The 23,520-nt window shown below is 39.6% G+C and overlaps 1 protein-coding gene across 1 annotated transcript in view; it reads right to left on the bottom strand.

Annotated features, from left to right (window-relative positions):
• Positions 1-23,520, bottom strand: part of PTPRR (protein tyrosine phosphatase, receptor type R) — a 253,581-nt gene that overhangs the window by 100,082 nt on the left and 129,979 nt on the right. Inside the window, 3 exon segments of the mRNA XM_021091990.1 lie at positions 4,806-4,916; positions 11,523-11,678; positions 15,501-15,614. Of these exon segments, the coding sequence (XP_020947649.1) occupies positions 4,806-4,916; positions 11,523-11,678; positions 15,501-15,614 (381 nt within the window).

Consider the following 23,520-nt stretch of genomic DNA (forward strand, 5'->3'; position numbering starts at 1 on the left):
CCCATGCCTCCTTTGGAAAATGGTTCTGCAACCTGAACACTCCAGCTAGGAATCTAGTCCCGTCTTCCTCACAAAAACCTCTAAGAATTATATATAACATATGAGAAAAGAGTGGCTATCTATGTTTGCCTTTGACATGTATTTTCTTTGTGATGCTTAGGCAGTAGTAGGTAGTCTGATAGAGAATTTCCTGCCTCAGCTATCAAGACCATGAAACTCTTGAGATGACATATGGATGGCTCTTCTACCGGTCTAACGAGCCAGAGCTTTTATTGACCCAAACAGCTATTTTCTAAAATTGCTTTCCAGGAGCCATTTGGTTTGTAGACAGCTCTACCTACATTCCACAAATACCGCTGCATTTGTTAATAAACCGCTAAGTGTGCTGAGGGTCTAAGGTAGATGATAAACGGTGTTCTTTCTATTATTTATTCAAGTTTAAGAACTAATTCTTCTTTGGAATATATTCCTCCACCTAAAACAGACTGAATGGATTGGAAGCTGCCCACACATTTTTTCTTGGAAAATTGTATTTGCCTATTTGTTGCGCCACCCACTCTGCATTCACATTTGAGAGGTGCTAAATAAGTCACACATTTGAAAATGTCATGCATGTCTAATTTTATGCCTGGCAACATACATTTTTTTTTTTTAAATTTTAAGGAAAGTAAACAATATGCCACATTTCAAAAATGTTGCCAAGCCTTATGTTATTGTTGCAGAGCATGTAATCCTCCATGACAGCAGTTTACCTATGTAATTTCACAATAAAACCACATGCTCCTCATTTCTATGATATGCAGGAAGGCCTGGACACAAGTAATGGCATTTGATCTTTCATAAATATAATTAATGCCAGGGGGAAATATCTGAGTTATATCTTTTCCTTTGCCAAGGAATCAACAAAATTATGGGAAACAGAAACCAGAATATATTTGTTTGAAATCGCAAAAGTCATAGTATAACTCCTACTGAGAGATGCAAGTTAAAAACTTACTTTCAATCGAGATCATTATCAAAAGCATTTGAACGTGTACAAAGATAAGCTTATTTTAGAGCATCACATTTGACTAGTCCCTAAATGTGAACCTTTGACTTGTCAGTGGTTAAGTTGTATCAGATAAACTTAACTTCATCTTAATTCTGTCTATCAGGTAGTGTTTATTTTTTCTATAAATACGAATTCTTTTCTATATACTGCTGGTTGCCCTGTTCCTTTTTAAAGTATCTGTTTCACATTAAAATTAAAGATTGTGCTTGAAATATAACATGCTGCTTTTTTTTTTTTTTTTTGGTCTTTTTTAGGGCCACATCCACAGCATATGGAGGGTTCCCAGGCTAGGGGTCAAATCGGAGCCGTAGCTGCCAGCCTACACCTAGGCCACAGCAACGCCAGATCCAAGTCATGTCTGCGACCTACACCACAGCTCACAGCAACGCTGGATCCTTAACCCACTCGGTGAGGCCAGAGATCGAACCTGTGACCTCATGGATGCTAGTCAGATTCATTTCTGCTGAGCTACAATGGGAACTCCTACTACTTTCTTTGATTTACTTAAGAATTGTTGGAATACAAAACAGAAGTGTTTCTTCTCTCTCACTTCTCCCATCTCCAAGGCATTCCTCTCCCAGGAAACAGAAGCACCACTATCCAGGTGGTCAGTCAAACAACCTAGACTCACTCATCCTTTATTTTTTTCCTTTCTTCTTCCCAAAGAATCAGTACACAACAGTTTCACCTGCAAATAAATCCCAACCCTTCACTTCTCTCCATCTCTATCACTTCCCCTACTCTGGGCCACCATCCTATTTCTCAGCAGGCTAATATAAGGGCTGCCAGAAGGGTCCTCCTGCTCTCACACCTCACCCCAGGCTCTGCCCCCAAGCACTCTCCACCAGCAGAGACTGCGATCCTTTAAAGACATGAATCAGATCACATCAAAGCTCTGCCCCAAATGCTCAGCTTCTGCCCATCTCCTGGAAGTCAGGGAGGCTAAGCTTATTCTTGCCTCAGCTGTCCCAAGCCACATCCTCTGCCAGGGAGGCTCTGTCCCTACATCCTCATACGTCTTGGATGTCTCCACTTGCTCTACTCCACCCACTATGACCTCTTCCTGGCACTTTTTACAATTTAATTTTAAGATTAATTTTTGGCTATGACTGCAGCATGTGGACGTTCCCAGGCTAGGGATCAGCCCACACGGCAGCCGTGACCCGAGCCACAGCAGTGACAACAAAAGATCTTTAACTGCTAGGCCAGCAGGGAACTCCCTACACTTTATTGTTTAAGAGCAGTTTTAGGTTTACAGAAAAACTGAGCAGAGCACCCAGAGTTCTCCTATGCCCCCCCTCCCCTACCTCCCTCAACAATGTCTCCTATTATTAACCTCTTGCATTAGTGTGGCATATTTGTCACCAGTGAGCCAAGAGTGATATGTTACCACTGACTGAGGTCTAGACTCTAGGGCTCACTCTTAGTGTTGTCCATTCTGTGGGTTTGGACAAATCCACAGTGTCATATATTCACATTGTAGTATCATACATAGTTTTCCTGCCCTAAACATCCAACTAGTCATCCCTCCCACAACCACTGACTTTTCCACTGTCTCTATAGTTTTGCCTTTTCTAGAATGTCATATACTTGGAACCATAGAGTATGGTCACTGTTTAAGAAAAATATTAATTTAATTATCATTTATGTCCCCCTCTGGAGGACAGGCCTCATGAGCACCGGGACCTTATCAGTCTTGTCCCTTCCTTTGCCTACAGCACCAACAACAGGCTCACCCTGAATCCTCTGCAGGAACTTGGGGACTGAATGAATGGATGAATGTGCCTACCCACCCCCATAAGGGAACCATCACCTACGTGCTTTTGAAACATTCCTTTCTTGGTTTGTTCTAGTAACTTTGGAGCAGACTTATTTAGAGTTCTGAGTTTTACACTGATGCTTCAAAGATATTGGGAAAGGAAGAGTTAGTTTCCCAGCCCCAGGTAGTCAAGGGTGTGGTGAATACAGGTCCTATTGCTCCTGGAGATCAAAAAGTCAGGTGGGGATTTATCTGGTCATGTCCGAGACACAGGCACGCCCTGAGTTAGAGATGCTGACCCTGGAGCACATGTTACATGTTAACAGCCAGCTCTGCTCTGCCTTCCTCAGTCCTCGTGTACTCACCAGCTGCTTGTGAATCTGCTTCCGCACTTTCCTCCTTTCCTTCTTGCCTTTGCTCTTCTGAATCTTATCCATTTACTCCCTGAACAATCTCCGTGTTCACCACTCTCTATCCCTTTCTATTCTCTCCTTCCTTCCCATGTTCCAAGCAGAAAAACACCCTAATTCTGACATAAGAGCGAGAAGACAACACTTGAGATTTTCTCTATTAAAGAAAATAAGAACCACATATTTTAAAATGCAATTACCCAAATTAAGGAACAGCACTCTCTAATACACTAAAAAAAATGCCCAGAGGTCTCTGCCAAAATTGCCATAAAACCTTCAGTTTTCTCTCATTGAAATTCTTTTCCTTTAGTCTCTACCATTTAAGACGTTAAAAATCTATTTTTTTTACTCAATTCTTAAATTCTTTTTTTGTCGAACATGTCACGATTTTTAAAAACCTTCTTTCTTAATGCCTTGCCCATAGGAGATGTCTCTGAATTCATGACAGTGGAAACTCTAGGGTGGATGGGAGCTTGCTACTTTCTGTATTTTTAGATTCTAGGAAACATGCCCATCTTCACCCTAGTCAAGGCCTTAACTGGTTTATATTCTTCAAGTTTAGACCCACTCAGCCTCTATCTCTCCAAACTGAGCCCTAATCTTTCTAACATAAACCCCTTCCCAGGACAATGAGCACAAATAAACAAAATCTCTTAAGGCACTTAGCAGCACTATTGATTGCAGGAAGAATAATTAGTAGGATGTCTTTCGGGGGGACATTTAAAAGCTAAAGAAAGAAGGTTTTTAAAAATGTGAAAAATTAAAAAGAACATAGCACGCAGGAAGAAAAATATTAAAACCCATTTGTAAACTTCAGAGATTTTAAGTTACATCACAGAATTTTCAAAAGAATAGGAAAACCTTGTCATTCTATTTGAAAGGTAACTATAAACTCATTCAATACCGAAAAGCGCTGCCTAGTTTAGTGTGTGTAGATTTATTTGGGGTTCTTTTTTTTTTTAACTTGAAGTATGCTTTAAAGGATTCCCGTCTGTAATCTGTAATTTGCAGAGCTATTTGCAGTGTATACTTTTATGTTATTCATTTACCTAAAAATTTAGTTGGTTATGGACTGTTTCGCCTTTTAGCCTATAATCATCTCCTTTTCATGCCTGGAATTTCACCGAATGCTTTCCAGGCTCTTTAAAAACAAGGTAATCTTATTTTTACTCTTTAAGGAGTAAGCTTGCCCCTAAGACATATTTCATTTAAAAATTTTCCCAAGTTGCATAAAGATGATATAAAAGCAGAAATAGAGTCTGAAGTGTGCCCATGAGACTTTAATGACTTTGAGGGCTTCAGTGACCTCAGTAAATCACTTTCTAAAGCTTCATTCTCAGGGTTGATCAAGTTACTAAAAGCCTCGGTGCAATTACAGTCTTATTCTGCAGGTCAGAATCTGTAATTCCTGTAGGTTTTCCTTTAGCTATCACTCTGCTGTCAGATAGGAAATATTCCCAATCTAACAGGATCAGAGTCTTGCTCTGCTCCCAGTCTTTTCAACATTCTTCTGAATGGCAATGTATCCAATAATATTAAGCAGCGGGCTCAGTAAAGGATAAAATAGATAAAGAAGCAAACTTACCATCAAACACGTTACTATAATAACAAAGATGCTGAGAAAAATGACAACAGCATAAAATCCTTCTTTGCTCCAGATTTTGTCCGCTTCATGCTGTCCTTGTAAAACATTTTTCTTTAAAAGCAAAACAGAAAGTCCAATGTTAAAATGAGAGCTTGAGGAGACTGGCTTTCTTATCAGACACTAGACATATTTTTAGCTGGATTCCATTCAGTGTAGTAGAACACACCTACATCCCCTGCTGCCAGAGCTGCTTCTCAAACTGATCTAAGACATCAGACTGCCTTCCTTATACATTAAGACATTATTTTATCTCCTGTACAGGAGCAAAACATGCCCGACGTGGCTTATTAGGTCCTCCGCTTTGTAAATGTCCCTCAAAGTCTCTTGGAAACTACCTGATTCATAGGTGATAGAGTTCTATTCTTTTCTGTATTGAGGAAATTGTTTTTAAGCTTTCCTTACTCTGTTTTCAGTCTCCTCCCACAACACCAACACCCTGATTTATGTGCTGTAATACTGCTCTTAACTTTGAAACAAAAGTGAAACAGGTGCAAACGAAATCTCATGATGCATTAATAAACAGAGCAAGAGTGTGGGGATCACTGTCTCCCTCCCGCCTTTTTGCTTTCATGAAATCTTTTTTTCATGCAGTCTTTTTCTTTGACAACAAACTTATGGTTATCAAAGGGGCCTGGTAGCAGGGAGGAATGTATTGGAGGTTTGGGACTGGCATATGCATGCTATTGTATATATGGAATAGACGGTCAGCAGGGGACCCAATATTCTGTGCGAATCTATATGGGAAAAGAATCTGAAAGAAAATGGATGTGTGTATATGTAATATATGTATAACTGAATCACCTGCTGTACAGCAGAAATTATCACGACATTGCAAATCAACTATACTTCAATAAAACTTTAAAAAACGAAAAAAGAATGGGGAAAAGTAGTCTATTTCGTCAAAATACATTAATGTACCACTTCACCTAGGTGAATTGTTTGGGTTTATATTTTATTTAAAGCAACAGGAACATCAAAAATTCTAGAATTATTTGGTAATAAAAGGTAAAATAAATTATTTTATTTACTTAGCTGACTATTTGAGGGGTAGAAGGGTAGAGAAAAAGCATGATTAAAATGTGAATGAGTTTTAGTTTTCTTTCACCTATTCTTTTTAAAAAAGCACATCTACTAAAATCATGTCTCATGACACAATTAAGTTTAGTAATTCAGTGATATTTATAGTTAAAGAAACCTTAGTTTGAAACCAAATGGTCCACAAGTAGGAAAAACATAAAAAGGCTAAATCAAGTCAAATGCTTCCACTCTTCTAAAATTATATTTTGTTGAGGTCTGCTTTTCTTCCCTTTAGTGAGAATACTTTTCTGTCCTTGGGTATTGTTTTCAATAATTAAGAAAGCCTTGAGCAACAAGGTAGACAATGATGAAAAGCCACATGGAGAGTGGCTCTGGAGAATGAGAGGTCATCTGGGGCTGAAATGCAAGTGAATTTCCAGCTCAATGTAACCACTGGGATGACTTCAGCTCATACTATGTGGAAAATAAGAACCACCCAGCTGATCCTAGTCAACCTACAGAATTGCCACTGTCTCAAAACAAAAGCCTTCAACAAAACCTGTTCTTGTACATTTCTGAACTTGGAAGTCATTGTTAATTAACTTTCCACACTTTTTAAAAAATAAAATACATTCAATATTTGTAAGTTAAACAAAAAAAAATTCTGCCTTGAAAAATATAAAAACTTTTATCCTGAAATTCAAGTGAGTCTTAGTGGGGAGTTGAACAGAGAGGATCTTCTGAGTTCAACTGTGGTTACAGTAACTATTTGAGGGAGGCTTCCACTGCTTGAAATAGCTTGTCTCCACTTCCTTTGCTTGTAAAATAAAGATATGCTCACTGTAATATCTTGCCTTCTTTAAGAAATAGATAAATTTATAGATGCAAGAAACGATGCATGTTATGTTTTTAAAATATGTAAATGGTAAGTTGACGGAGAATCTGAAAATACTTGCTTGATGAAATGATTAGAAACCAGTATGTCCTGCTGAAAAAGAAATCTTGGGTTCAAGTGACAACTTGTCTTTTACCTATTGACCTTAGCCAGATCATATTTTATTCCAATGTCTCTGTAAATACAGCTGGAAAGTAACAGAAAAGAAAACTCTTGCAGGAATCAAGTATAAATATGGAATGAGGTTATTTTGCAGGCAACTAAATAGCATCTACTCCTTGCTATAAAAGCAAACCACTTAAGCCTTCAAGTAGGCAGAATAAACTTGTCAAATTTAAGTATGAGGCTCTGAGCTTTAGTTCGTGTAAAATTTGGATAAAAAGGAGTGGTTAGGTGGGTGGAAAGAGATTTTGTGTTCTTAACCTGATTTGGTTCATTTCTTTTTTTTTTTTTTCCCCCTGTTATAGTTCTACACCTCCTGGAATATCAACATGTTCCTTTCTGCTTAAGACAAATCTATTTTGTTTTCTCTTATAACCAAAGAAGTAATGATGGAAGAATTAACCTCCCACCCCATCCCCCACCCCCAGTTAGAAAGACACATGTTTTGAACTCTAGAACTTAGTCACTGCACTTTCTTGGTAAACAGATTTCCTTCTGAGTCATGCAAGTCCTGCTGAGCACTACTATATTTGTACAGAGATCTAAAAGCCTTGATAAGGGCAGGGTAATAAATGGAAAAGTTTGTAGTTAAGATCCCACGAGTCATAAGATTATAATTCATAAGAATCTCCAATCTAACCTTTGTATGAAGGTAAGGTGATGCCATTTACCTTTTTAAGAGGGACTGAGAGTTCAATAATTCAGCAGCTCCATGGCCGGGGCAAACCCATGTCAAATGTGTCTTTTTTTTTTTTTTTTTTTTTTGCTTTTTAAGGCCACACCCTCAGCATATGGAAGTTCCCAGGCTAGGGGTGGAATCAGAGCTACAGCTGCCGGCCTACACCACGGCCACAGCAATGCGGGATCCAAGCCGTGTCTGTGACCTACACCACAGCTCAAGGCAATGTCAGATCCCCGACCCACTGAGCGAAGCCAGGGATCAAACCCATACCCTCATGGATACTGGTCAGATTTGTTTCTGCTGGGCCACGACAGGAACTCCCCAGATGTGTCATCTTGACATCTTATTTCATAACCACATCACTTTCTCTTTTTCCTTTTTAGGGCTGCACTTGTAGCACATGGAGGTTCCCAGGTTAGGAGTCGAATCAGAGGTACAGCTGCTGGCCTACACCACAGCCACAGCAACATCAGATCTGAGCTGCGTCTGTGACCTACGCCATGGCTCACGGGAACACCCGATCCTTAACCCACTGAGCCAGGCCAGGGATCGAACCCACAACCTCATAGTTCCTAGTCAGATTTGTTTCTGCTGCACCACGACTGGAATACCCTCACTTTCCCTTTAACTTTGCTTCAGTGAAAGAAGCTGCTGGGATTTGTTTTGGTTTATTATTTCAAGACTGGGCAGTTTGCTGTATCAATGGTTTCTCTATATCTTGTTTAATAATTTGATGCACTTACAGCATTCTTGTTTAATTTTTTTTTTTAGCCAATTCTGACCCCAAATGCTGGGAGACCATCCCAAATGGTGGGTGAGAGAATACAGAGACTTTAAGAGCTCTATCTCTTTAGAGAGATGATGCACACAGGATAGGAATAAAGCAGAAACATTACAAGTTAGCTGGTCAATTAATTGCCTTAGGCAGATGAATGGGCTGTATCCTACAACAATATGGTTTTGTTAGATAAAGGCCAAGCTTCCACTGTATTATGCACAAGGTGAACAACTTGGTCTGAGTGATCGGACCCACGTTAACAACGGTCGTATTCCTCCTCCACACTGTATGGCCAGGACCGGGTCATTCTTTACCCTGTTGGCTAATGTTTAAAAGAACAATCAGCAGACTCATGCAATGTTCCTTCTATCTAATTAAAATACTTCCCAGCCTTCTGTAATATAATAGTTCCTAGAGTCTGTATTTCCCAGATTTTTAGACTCCTTCAATTTTATAAGAACATATCACATGTGGATCATTAAGCATAGTTCATTATTCAAATGCAGTACAGACCTGTGGTCCTTCAAGGGCTAATATTCTGTGGCCAGCATTCAGGTTAAGCTCCTTGCCTTCACTAGGCTGAAGTGTATTGGCATATTCCCAAATATTTGATTTTAACTCATGTTTTGGCATGGTGATCTTCTCTTGATTCACAGATGTGAAAGGCTCACTAAGCTGCCATGTTCTTAAAGCCTTCGGAAAGGCATTTAAACTCAGAATAAAGCACCAGGAAGGAATGCTTATGTTATTCCCTGTAAGCTTATGGGAGGCAGAATAAATTAATCCAATGGTCTTTTTAAATGATAGGAACTGTCTAGAGCATGACGTGTGCAAGTCAGGCTGTGAAGAGCCCGGACCATGGGAAGGGAGTTTGGTTTACTGAACCAAACGTAGGGCTGCAGAAGCGTTTGGGGGTTTAAGTTCTCGTTGACCCTGACCTCTCTGAAACATGAGACGGCCTTTCTTTCTCAAAACTCCCATGGCACAGTGTGGTTATGTTGCCATAGCCCTGTATTCTCCTTATCTGCTTGCATCTTGTAGCCCTGTTGAAAGCAAACATCATATTGTATTTACTAGTTTGTGTGTTTGCTTATACATTTATTTTCCTGACTCTGGATACCACCTAGCATAGTGCTTGGTTCTTTGGCTCTTTGTATGCCAGGCCCTGAATGAAAGCACTGAGGACATAGATACAGTGAAATGGCATTTGCTCCCCAGGATCTACTGTGAAGAGAAGGGCTTGAAGACCAACAGGGAATAAGGAGTTTTTGTACCAAATTCAATGAGAGCACAAAGCAGCACCCACGTCTGAGGAAGCATGAGGCACGGCCTCGCTATACAGCAGACTTCTCTTGAAACGTGAAAGGTGTGTAGATGGATCAACACACACACACAAGCATGGAGGGAAGAGACATTGTAGGGTATCCTGGTGCCTTGTAAGCTTGCGCTTGCTGAAGCATAAAGCCAGGAGGGTGTTATTCAACAATGATAAAGCTCAGCACCCAAGGAACCATATTCCATATCGAGAAATCCAGACTTGATGCTATAGCATTTAGGAAGCCAAAGAGGAGTCATGACATTAGGAGAGCATGCTGGCTCTGCTTTTGAAAGATTACTCTGGCGGGGAGAAAGAAAACACCGTGAGTGTGTGTGTATGTGTTGGCACGGGCAGAGAAGGCGGGGAGGGATGCAACACTCCAGGCAGGAAGACCAGTTGGAGGTTGTTGTTACAGTCATGGCTCAATGATGAAATACATTTTCATTTCTGCAGTCAAATTATATCTGTTGGGTGCCTACTCTTTGTGACAATTTCCATGTGTTTTTAAAAATTATGTATTTCATTCATATTTCAAGGACTATTTATAAGGACTATATACCATTTTTTCCTTCTCTTTTCCTTCTTTCCTTCCTTCCTCCCTCTTTCCTTCCTTTCTTTTCTAAAAATTGTATTCATTTAGGATATGAAGAAACTGAGACTCTGAGAGACTGAGACTACATAAAGACAGACTTAAACTCACAAGAGATTAAATCACCCAAGTTCACACACATTGTAAGTGCGGGCTTTGAGATTCACACTCAATCTTGTACCAAAGCTTCTTACACTAGACCTGTGACATCTACTGAAATATGCTTTACTGCAAAGGGAGACAGACTAGGAATAAGATGTCTAGATTTTTTTTTTTTTTTTTTGTCTTTTTCTAGGGCTGCACCTGAGGCATGCGGAGGTTCTATGTCTACGACCTACCCCACAGCTCACGACAATGCCGGATCCTTAACCCACTGAGCGAGATCAGGGATCAAACCCGCCACCTCATGGTTCCTAGTGGGATTCGTTAACCACTGAGCCACAACGGGAACTCCGGATGTCTAGATTTTAAATGTTGCTTTACATCACTTGCCTTGTCACTTGGATGAAATCACTTAATTTCTATGGGTCTTACTTTCTGTATCTTTAAAATGTTCACATGTGTTCCCTCAAGGTCTAATTCTATGATTCTGTGAATTTAATCATATATGTCTGGTTGGTGATCATTCTAGCAAGTTTTTGTCAGAGTGGGATGGAGGAGGTAGAAAAGAGACTGAATTCATTCAGGAATGAGAATGGTGGAGGTGGTAGGAGAAATCTGCAAAGAGCCAAATTTAGAAAACACTGTGAAGAAAATATTCATAGTTCTTAACACTGGCTTCCTCAGCAAAAGAAAAATCATATTTCAAATTAATCCCAAGGCAGTGGAAAAAGATGACTTTCTGGTGACCATTTTGACAATGAAGACAACGAGGAGTAAACCCGTGGGGAAGAAAGACTTGTGGTTTCAAATAATTAATTCGCAAATGTAAATAAGTAGTTTTTCTTCTAGAAAATGCATTGGAAAAGTCAACAAATTACGGGGCCATTAGAATTTGGAGAATAAAGTGTCACACAGTGAAACTTTGATGTGAAAATGAACTTCCTTAAGGAACAAACATATACAGCAAGAAATCAGAGAATTTTGACCTTAGGGAGATTTTTATATTATCAAATAACATACAACAAACAGGTTTCATCTCAAAGCCTCCTAGAACTGGGTCATGTCATGCTAACTGTGCAAAATTTTAAATGAGATATTCCATGCAACAACCTACCTCAGGGGAGACGTCTGTAATTCCAAACTGGGATAAACTTTGATGCAAAACATTGATATTCAGTGACCGAAGCACCTCCTCAGACGGCAGGGCATCAGAGATCCCTGCTTTTCGATTTACGGGAGACACAAATAGTTCAACACTGTTCTTCTTTTCCTAGTAAAAGCAGATTATTCGCATATATTAACAGACATTTTAAACAACTTTGGGAAGAATTTTTACCTTTCCTCTAGAAACATTAAAGAAAATCAGGACTTTAGAATCCCAAAAGAATCCGGGAAATCCCTTTGACAAGTTACTCTCTGGTGCACTTAAGATTAGCAGCCCAAAGCCCGAAATCTTCAAATGGCCTTCTTTCAATCAGCTGACCCCTCGAAATGTGTCTTTTATATTTCACTGGATGCTGGTTTATTTTCCATTCCAAATTGTAAATCTTGAAATACACTGTTCAGATGTTCCCTGAGTAATTGTGTTTAAAGGAGAGCTTAAAATCGAATGAATTAACAGTGAATTATAACGGTATACTTATTAGACATCACACCCACATATTTTTCTTTTTTCTTTTTCTTTTTTTTTGTCTTTTTGCCATTTCTTGGGCCGCTCCGTCGGCATATGGAGGTTCCCAGGCTAGGGGTCGAATCGGAGCTGCAACCACAGGCCTACGCCAGAGCCACAGCAACACGGGATCCAAGTCGAGCTGCATCTGCAACCTACACCACAGCTCACGGCAACACCAGATCCTTAACCCACTGAGCAAGGCCGGGGATTGAACCTGCAACCTCATGGTTCTTAGTCAGATTTGTTAACCACTGAGCCACGGCAGGAACTCCCCACATATTTTTCTTATAAGTTACATTAATGTGTAGGCTGGACTAAGGACAGTGAGGATATCTTTGAAATTGCTGTCTATTTTTTTTTTCACTATTATTGATCACAATTTATTTTAAAGTCAGAAAAAGCCAGCAACCATCAGGCTGGACAAATAAGACTTGGTTGTAACCATGTTTCCACTGGATGGGGACAGCAGCACTGATGTTCTTCACCTTAAAAATGTCACACTGTTAAAATCTATTCTCTGGTGGAAATGCACATACTGTGCAATGATAATATATTGCTTTCCTGTTAGTGTTACCTCATTAGCTGAAAAAGAGGCAGAAGATTTCTTACCATAAATGGCTGATGTGCCACGTACCCATAAAAAGGCAAACACTACTCTAAAATGATCCTGCCACTGATAAGACTCTTTCTTACCGCTTATTCTAATCACATATGAAAGGAAATTGTTGAGAGTTCCCATCATGATGAATCCAACTAGTATCCATGAGGAGGCAGGTTCCATCCTTGGCTTCGCTCAGTGGGTTAAGGATCCAGCATTGCCATGAGCTGTGTGACTTGGATCCCATGTTGCTGTGGCTGTCGTGTAGGCCAGCAGCTGCAGCTCCAATGTGACCCCTGGCCTGGGAACTTCCATATGCCACAGGTGTGGCTCTAAAAAGACAAAAAAATAAAATAAAGTAAAATAGAATAAAATAAAATAAAAGGGAATTGTTGTAAATCTTTTCTGTTTGATACAAGGAGTTCTCTCTTGCCAGAAATTTTTTTTTTAATGCGATTTATCAGATGTTCAGTTAGGTATAAAACAGAGCATCAACATACTCCTGACAATCTGGGGAAAATGTTTTTGTGTTTGCAGCACAAAAACAGACAATGACTAAATAGTACACACTACTGCTGTGAAACATGTTTATAATAAGTTAAATAGTCTGTGACCTAATAAGAGCAATAGTAGGAACAGAGTGCTTGTCATGCTCCCATGTGCCCTAAGTCTGTTATTTCCAGGAGAGAGGGATTATAGTTACTTCATTTTATAAAAGGAGGAACATAGCAGCTTGCCTTAAGTCACAGAGCTGGGATGTGGCCAGGCTGGAAGTGGAGTAGAGACTGTGACTGTCTCCAAAGCAGGGCTCTTAGTCACTGTACTCTCCTGCCTCAGGGATCAGCATAACTCAAACTGTTATAATAGCTACTCTTAGAGGAGTTCCCGTCATGGCTCAGTGGTTAATGAATCCGACTAGGAACCACGAGGTTGCAGGTTCGATCCCTGGCCTTGTTCAGTGGGTTAAGGATCTGGCGTTGCCGTGAGCTGTGGTGTAGGTTGCAGATGCGGCTCAGTGTAGACCAGCAGCTACAGCTCCGATTTGACCCCTAGCCTGGGAACCTCCATATGCCGTGAGAACGGCCCAAGAAAATGGCAAAAAGACAAAAAAAAAAAAAAAGCTACTCTTAGAAACAGACAGGCATAAATGCTACTAACATTCTCTGAGGATATGCACATCCCTCCCAGGGTGTGGCAAATCCCTCTTTTATCCCTTCAAAGAGCTACTATGCTCATTAAATCTATACATGTAAAAGTATATCTAAGGTATCTTAGTATGCATAAAAAAAATCTAGATCTAAGGCTTTTATAATACCTATGTCTTCTCACTTGAGCAAGGTACACCCTTGATATAAATAACCTATTTCACTTTCATTCAGAAATGCTGTGTTTCTTTCTGTATGCTACTGAATTTAAAACTTGGTTTTTCAAAGCTTATTTAGTTCCAGAAAATAGTTGACTCACAGAATAAAAGTTATTATGGGGACAGAAGCAACTTACTTTCCACACAGAAAGAAATGAAAAGAAACAAAAGTTCTAATCCAATACTAAAAAGCATATTCTTCTCCAAAGTTGGAAGCGCAGGTGTTGATGCAGTATGCAACTGAGCTTCAGCAGAAGCATAAGAATTTAAGGCAAGAAGAATGTAAAGTCCTTGCTTGAGTTTCTAATGCAGTGGAAACTAAGAACAATTTTAAAACCATCAGATGATTCCAAAATCCCTTTTCACGAGAATCTCGGATAATTAGTTTTTTACAAAGAGAAAATCGTAAGATTTGAATTTGCCTTTCTTTGCTTTGCTCACACCCATCTTCAAGTGCAGATGGGAACATGACGTCAGATGACATCAAGGTCCCTAAGCACCGAGGAAAGGGAGGAAAGGAAGTGGGTGATTGACAGATAGGTCTAAAATGGGCCTTACACAAAAAAGCCCCACCTCAGACAGCCATCCGAGTTTTCTCTCGACTTTTCAAGACTCTTTTTGCATTCCATTTGGGCTGCTGTCCTTAAGGCTGGGTTCTTCTTTATTCTTTACTCAAAATCCTTTGTCTGTGCATTCGCTATCTTTATCCTGATATACTTGAAGGGATTTTAATAAATACTGTCTGGAGACAGTGTCTTACTTGATACAATTTTCCCTCTTACGGAGCATATTTTGGGAGGAGTGTCAGGTTGGTGAGACAAGTATTTTAGGCTCCTATATTCATACCTTCATACCTACTACTAGCTAGTCTTTTTTTTTTTTTTTTTTTTTTTAAGGGCCACACCTGTGGCAGATGGAAATTCCCAGGCTAGAGGTAGAATTGGAGCCGCAGCTGCTGGCCTATACCATAGGCACAGAAACACCAGATCCAAGCCACATCTGTCACCCATGTTGTAGCTTGTGGTAATGCCAGATACTTAACCCACTGAGAGAGGCCAGAGATCAAACCTGCACCCTCTTGGATACTAGTCAGGTTCTTAACCCGCTGAGCCACAACAGAAACTCCCCTACTAGCCAGTTTTGAACTATGACAAGGTTGACAAACTTTTTCTGTTATGGGCCAGGTAACAAATATTTTACCTTTCAATTCAGTCAAACAATCTGTTGCAACTGCTCAACTCTGACCTTGTAACATGAAAAGAGTAACAGACAATATGTAAATAAATGGGTGTGGCTTGTTTCAATAAAACTTTCTTTACAAAAACAGGTGGTATGTCAGATTTGGCTCACAGGCCATAAAACTATAGCATGGGTGTCCTTCATTATTATTTGTTATTCTTGAGCAAATATATAAAGATCAAAACTTGAATTCTGGGTATACATAATGTAGGCTTCTTACAATAAGGCGATTGATGTGCACTTGCTGGGGTAAGAGTCCTAATGCTGCGGCCACTCCTTGGCGGAATATCCGAAGCAAGGTTATGTTCAGCCTGTTTACATCCATCTGCAGTGTCTGGAAAATAAAGAAATCAAATTATAGGACATTTTTTTATTTTGGACATTCAGTTCCTGATGGATGATCAGCCACAATATCTGTGACTTTGAGAAACTCACACTCATGGTGCTTTATTGTATTTTATTTTATTTTTTTTGTCTTTTTGCCTTTTCTAGGGCCACTCCCGCGGCATATGGAGGTTCCCAGGCTAGGGGGTCTAATCGGAGCTGTAGCCGACGGCCTACGCCAGAGCCACAGCAACACAGATCCGAGCTGAGTCTGCGACCTACACCACAGCTCACGGCAATGCAGATCCTTAACCCACTGAGCAAGGCCAGGGATCGAACCTGCAACCTCATGGTGCCTAGTCAGATTCATTAACCACTGAGCCACGACAGGAACTCCTTTATTGTATTTTTAATGGAGATAAAATTATACAGATTTTTATGCATTTTTTTTTACAGTTTTAAATAGTGTTACTTAAGAAGATGGTACATTGCATAATAATGCAATTTGTCTAGTGATAATCAAGAACTCATGTGAATGATCAATTCATAAATAACTTCACTGAAATGTGTGCTGATTTATCTTGCTTTAGTGTTAAGTCCAGATGACAGAATGTAATAGGCAGCCAAGTAGGTTTCGGTTATCCAAGCTGGAGGACATCTTTAATTTGTGTTCACACACAGTCACAGAGAGGAAGAGTCTGTGTGACGTTCCCTAACACCAGACTTGGCAGTTTCTCTATATAGTGATTTGCTGCCAGTGCAAGGCAAAAGAATGAGCTGCAATAATGTCTTTTCAAACTCTAGTAAAGAAGCCAATGGAACTGATGATTGATGGGTAAACAATCCTTATTCAATTGCTTGGGCCCTCTTAATTTTCAGGTTGTTTTGGAAAAAGATAACCTAATATTTAAAAATTCCTAAAACACAAATCAAGATCATACAATTAACACCACATCCTCAATTTAAGCCATGGGTGCTGCTATTGCATTTAAAACATGAACTAGTTAAGTATGTATTTTCAAAAATGCCTCATCATCATTTGAAATAGACATTTCGCAAGGGGGGAAATCAAACCTTTATGCATTTCTTATGATTTTATAGTGCTAACTAGTGCTAACTTGACCACAGGATCTCAGTAACTGTTGGATGGCTGCAATATCATCTGTTCTATAAAGTAAGGCGCCTTTCACTTCTCTGAAAGAGACTGGCTTACAAGTGTAATTTACTATAGTATGAGAGCTCTTAGAGGACCTTCTCCCACTTTGCTGTAAAAAATAATACTGCTTCAAGAATTTATAGTTTTGTTAGGAAATAATAAACCCTCTACAATAAAGTAGGTACAAAATAAATGATTGGAAACTGGACCAAATGCTCATTGCTATGGAAATCAGAGGGAGCTGGGAGGTCAAAAGAGGTGTAATGTCCCAGTCAAGATGGTAGAACTAGCTGAAGTTCTAAAGTGCTTTTGTACCTTAGGATCTTTCAGTGCCTGCATAGGGGCAGGGCCCATAGAGACTGGTCATGCTAAGTAGCTGAATGGACTCCCTGCAAAAAACTGAGACCCAGAGAAGGAAAGAACCATTGAAAAACTCTACCCAATACCCCAACTAGAAGGTAAAACTTGCTTTAAAGGTGTGGGAAAGGAGAATTTCACTGGAAGTAGGTAGAAAAGCCACATCAACACCATTTTTTAATTAAATAAAAGCCATCTTATGGTTCACAATTGTTTGCCATATTATTACATGTACTTTTCTGTAGTCTAAAAATGTCCCCAATATATAAAACCATACTTTAATGCAGAAAGTAAGACTTGAGCTCAACCCTGCATGACAAATAGGATACGGAAATGCAGTAACGAGAAAAACAACACTATACTTTCAAGCATCTTTTATCTTGTGTGGAAAATGCAAGAGATTAGAAAAACTCGGCCTACCTGATGGCTCTGAGAAACAGAGCCTTCCTTTTATCTAACAGCTTTACTTTTGGCTCTTCAAGGCCATGGAAACCACCAATAAATATGGGACATTTTACTAGAGACTTTTACTCCCTTTCTTTGCAAAGCCAAAGATGGGTTCCTCAGTTGGCTCCTGCAAACCTTGATGAGGAACCTCTGACTTCTGGCTCACCTGCAGTGTTTGTCAGGCAGGGTGAGCAGGCAGGCACAGTCCTTGAATCCCACAGGCAGGATTTGGAGCCAAGAGTCTACTCTGGGACTCAAGAGCCAAGAGGGTTGTCTACACACTTGAGAACTCAATTCCCAGGGCCATGATTAACTTGAAGCTTGTAACTGTGGAAACAGTATTAAAGTCTCAGTTCCTCAGATTGAAATGGCAAATGGAAGTGAAATGGGAACTCAAGATTTAAAATCACTCAGAGTGGCAACTTTCCAAGAAGGTAAAACTGTGCATTTGAAGCAGAAATTTAGATGCCCTCCCCAAGATGAAGAAGTGAGTTGAAGTAATTAGTTTACAACTGCAATCCTCTGGTTCATTGCCTCAAGCATTTGAATAATTTGCCTCAGTTCTCTGCTTGCTTGGGAAGAGCTGGGTTGTTCCCAGAGCATGTGCATGTATTTCTGACTATTGGTCATAAAATAATGATGCTGAACTACAGTACAAACAAATAAATATGTATTTGAGGCCTAATACATGCCAGACATCATGCATGACCACAATTTGGGAAAAAGAAAGGATTCCAGACAAACCGAGAACTTTATTTCAGAGAAAAAAAATTAACATGACTTTCCATAATAAGAGGTTATATGTTACCTCTTACCAACTTCCTGTAATAAGAAATTATATGTTACCTCCTTCCCCCTTGACAGACGCTATCTATGCAACTATGATAGAATGTAAACTTCACTACTTTGAAGTTACCATGTAACACTACAGTAAGATAATATATTTTAGTCTGAATTCCACATTCATTTGGTCATTTGTTATTTAACATATAAATAACTGATTGAAAATTTTAATTTTAAAAGAGATTACAATGTTCTTTCCAAATGCAAATGTTAAACCACATCTCAGCACTGGATAATATAGAGTTACTTTCCAAAAACGAGTATTTTTATTGATATTACAAATTTATAAACATGTAGAAAAAAATTAAATGTAATGCAAATTCAAAGATTTCAAACTCTATCTGTATTTAAATTTATCGGGGCTCTGACCTGTAAAGAGATTCCTGAGTCATTCTTTCATTTGGGCCTAGGTCCCTTCCCCAACTTCTATTTCCAAGCACAAAGGAAATACCACTGTATGATATGACTTTCTTTCCTTGGTCAACAGACAGTCCAGTAAAGTAGTTGAAGCCTAGGAGCCTTAGATAGAAACCAGTTTGAGGAAATTGCTTAAAATGCAGTACTTGAATTTAGGCAGCAGCATTGTGTTTAAATTGTAGGTATGTGATTAGCCTATAGCTATTAATATTTAATAGACGGCTGAATTATTTTTGCTTGGGAGGGGGGTTAGGTTTCTAAATGTTAGCCACCTCTTGATGCTATGAGGCAGCCTAGTTGTCATCTCATCATCCCCAATAAGAGTCAGGACCACACCCAGTGATCTCACTAGGGGGAGGAAGGCCATAGAGGTGTCCTCAAAGGTCTCAAAGATGTCCAGGCTCAGGCTCAATTCCCAACAGCCACAAATCAACCCAGATCCCCTGAGGACCAAGCCTGTCAGGAGGAGTCCACTCACCTCTTTTTTTTTTTTTTTTTTTTGTCTTTTGTCCTTTTAGGGTCACACCAGCAGCATATGGAGGTTCCCGGGCTAAGGTCTAATCGGAGCTATTGCTGCCGGCCTACACCAGAGACACAGCAATGCCAGATCCGAGCCGCATCTGCAACCTACACCACAGCTCACCGCAACGCCGGATCCTTAACCCGCTGAGCAAGGCCAGGGATCGAACCCACCACCTCATGGTTCCTAGTTGGATTTGTTTCCACTGCGCCATGACAGGAACTCCACCTCTTTCTAACTTTAATGTGTACTCACGGTTACCCAGGATCTCAAACGTCATTCATCCCTTTTTTGGCCAGCAGTTGGGTGGTCAAGCGGTTCCCGGGAATAAAAACAAGTTTCTCTGTTGCTGTGTCTGAACCAAGAAAAAAATCCTGACCTATGGGAGGCATTTTATACCATCACCCAGTCCCTTTTTATAATGCTCTGTGCTGTATGTCCTCTGCTATTACTTACATCCTAATGATTTTCATTTCTGTATTTCACCTTCCCTCCTTTCTGAGTCCTGCACCTGCTTCTATCCACCTGAATGTTCCCCATCTATTTCACACTCAATATCACCAAAACTGAACTGACTTCTCCCCTCTCCTCATCCATGACCTAATTTACTTCTATTTCTGTATTTCATATAATGGGGTGAAGTAGCACATTTGGAAATCATATTGACAACTCTTTTACTTTACCTTTCACCCCACCATTAATGACATCCGATTAATGATCAAGTGCTGTCTAGTCTACATTCTAAATATCTCTTCAATGTTGAATCTACCCTCTGTTTTTCCACCGTCTTCATTCAAACCACTGTATGGACTATTGGACTAGAATCTCAAAGGGTTGCCAATCTTTCACGGTCTCTAATTCATTCTTCCGTGGACATCATAGGGATCTGTGCAACATGCTAGCTCAATCAAGTCACCATTCTGCTTAAAATACTTCCAGGAAACCTCATTTTTAAATGAAAGGTCCTAATTCCTTGGTTCACTGCAATTGCCCTGTCCTTCCAGTCTTCCCTCCCAGCCCCATCCACCATGTACGTCATACTCCAGCCACACTTCAGGTGTGTTAAACACACCACACCTTTTTTGCACTAGGTCAGGGCACATGTGGATCACTGGCTACGCTTTCTTCCATCTCCCTGGAGTCTCAGCTCAAAGACCATTCTGCCAGATTTCCATGGCCTCTCCTGCACCTTCCTTGGCTCACATCTTTCAGTTCTCCAATAGTATTCTATATTAGACTTTAGTTACTTTTTGTTAAAATTTTTAAAATACAAGGTACAGAAAGATAAATAGTAGAAAGTGGAAGTATGCTTGTCCTCTCCTAACCTTCCATTCCAATCCTCAGAAATGACACTGCTCTTAAGTCTTGTGTATCCTTCCAAATATTTTCTATGAATATATAATGTAAAAATAATATGTATATATCATACATCACATTTACTGTTATTAAGTACAACTAGAATTAAATGACACACATTGTTCAACTACTTTTTTTTCACCTAATATAGCTGAGATATAGTTCTGTATTTATAATATATACTGTCATCAAATATCATTTTTTGAGTCTCACCTAATAATTTCTTACTTTTAGTAGTTTAGCTTATCCCATTGATTTTTGTTATTATAACAGATCTGAATGTATTCTGTTATTTTATCTTATGCTATATTTTTAAAACTGGTTTTTAGGTTTCCTTAGTTTTCTGTCTTTTGCTAAACAGTCTGGCTTTTTGTTGTTCTCTATTTTCTTCCAGTGCCTATATTTATAATATTAAATATTGCATGATAACACCTTTAAATCTTTATTTCTTGATTTGAAGCTTCAGAAAGTATTAACTGCTGCTAAGAAAAATGAGAAATGTTCGTCTCTTTCTGCCAATTATCATGATCACCTTCTGGTTTTTATAATTATATTTTTTCTATATTGTTGTGGTTGATGATATTCATATTCTTTCTAATAGAGACTACTCACCAAGCCTACTGTCTTCTCCTGGAACCTCAGCTCCGGTTCCAGGTTATGTCTTGGTGGAGCCCTGCAACAATGCTCACCAATTGTTGTAAGTGAAAGTAAAGTGACATTTTCAGTCTGAGGCAGTCTCCTCTACTTTGTCTTTCTCTCTTCACTTTGTCTATAAGCTGGATGATTCCAGGGTAACCCTAAGGCAATAATAAAACGGTGAAGCCTTGTAAAGGAAGATGCCTGCGACCCAAATCACTTCATGAAACTGCACAACACTCCTCACTCAACAGTGACATGAGTTAAAAATAAAATTTTACTGCATGAAGTCACTAAAATACTAGAGCTGTGCTAGCATTATTTACACTGATCAATACATACTGTAGTTAGAATTTTTTTTTTTTTTTTTTTTTTTTTTTTGCTATTTCTTGGCCGCTGCCATGGCATATGGAGGTTCCCAGGCTAGGGGTCTAATCGGAGCTGTAGCCACCAGCCTGCACCAGAGCCACAGCAACGCAGGATCCGAGCTGCATCTGCAACCTACACCACAGCTCATGGCCATGCCAGATTGTTAACCCACTGAGCAAGACAGGGACCGAACCCGCAACCTCATGGTTCCTAGTGGGATTCATTAACCACTGCGTCACGATGGGAACTTCTGTAGTTAGAATTTTTAAAGTTCTCTAGTGTTAGTTACACATTCAAATGGTCAAGATCATGATCTGCTCTTTTTTAGAGGAGTGTACCATTCCTGAATTCTTTATTTTGACATATCTCTTATTTAACTGGATTTCACTATCATATAGCTTCTTTCAAATAGGATTCATGAGCATTACATGTCCTGAGGTGTTATGTGTTTGGGAATATATTTATGGTGCCTTTAACAATAAATGACAACTTGGCTGAATATTAAATTCTTGATTCAATCTTTATTTCTATTTTTTTGCCTTTGAACTCTGCTGCTATTATTCCAGTGCCTTCTGGCTTTGAAAATTGCTATGAAAAGTACCCTGACCTGAGGCTAGCCTGTCTTGTAGATAACTTGCTTTTTCTTCCTGCCACCTCACAGGAAGTCTTTACCTTTAAAGGTAAAAAATTTCACCAGTATCCTTCCTTGGATTGATAGTTTCTGCAAATAACAATGCTCTTGAAGTCTACATATTCCAGGCTCCCTATTTCAGAATTTTTTTTTTTTTTTTGGTCTTTTTAGGGCCACACCCACAGCATATGGAAGATCCCAGGCTAGGGGTTGAATCCAAGCTATAGCTGCCAACCTACACCACAGCACCAGCAGTGCCAGATCCTTATCCCACCGAGCAAGGCCAGGGATTGAACCTGCATCCTCATGGATACTAGTCTGGGTTTGTTAATGCTGAGCCACAATGGGAACTCCAGAAATATTTTCTCTTATTATATATTTGAATGACTTTTCTTCTAAATATTTTTGGTTCATTTTAAGGACACTAGTTATGCAATTTTTTTTTTTTTTTTTGGCCTACACTCACAGCATATGCAGGTTCCCAGGCTAGGGGCTGAATCAGAGCTACAGCTGCTGGCCTACGCCACAGCCACAGCAGTGCAGGATCTGAGCCACATCTTTGACCGACACCACAACTCATGGTAACGCCAGATCCCGGACCCAGGAGCTTCCCGCATCCTCATGGACACTAGTAAGATTTGTTTCCACTGCACCACACCACAATGGGAAATCCAATGATGCAATTTTATATGTTTCCTCTTTACCCACTTTATTTTATTTTACCCACTTTATTTTCTCTTCTCACTTGTATATCTTTATTCAACTGAAATTTTCTCAGGCCTCCTCTATGTACTTAATATGTTTTTAGCAGCATCTGATCTAATTCCTTTGTGTTTAATATGACCTTGATTCTGTAACGTTTGTTTTATCATCATCTCCCTTCATCCTCTGAGCTCTGCCAGGGTACTCCTGGTGACACCCTAGACAAGACAGGATTTCTCTTAACTGTTGGAGACAACAAGTAACCTAAGGTTTTCATTTATAGTTACTTGGTCTTCTCTATCCATTTTTAGATCTAGATTTCTCCAAAGAGTTCAGCTTCCCTCTTTCTCTTCAAACCCTCCAATGATTTTCTATTACATGTAGAGTTAAATTCAATCACGTAAAGGCCCTGCTTTATCTGGCTCCTGCTCCTTCTGAACCTCACCTCCTCTTTCTCCCTCAAGCCACTCCATCTTTTTCCA

The sequence above is a fragment of the Sus scrofa genome, chromosome 5, assembly GCF_000003025.6.
Source record: "Sus scrofa isolate TJ Tabasco breed Duroc chromosome 5, Sscrofa11.1, whole genome shotgun sequence".
Taxonomy (NCBI): domain Eukaryota; kingdom Metazoa; phylum Chordata; class Mammalia; order Artiodactyla; family Suidae; genus Sus; species Sus scrofa.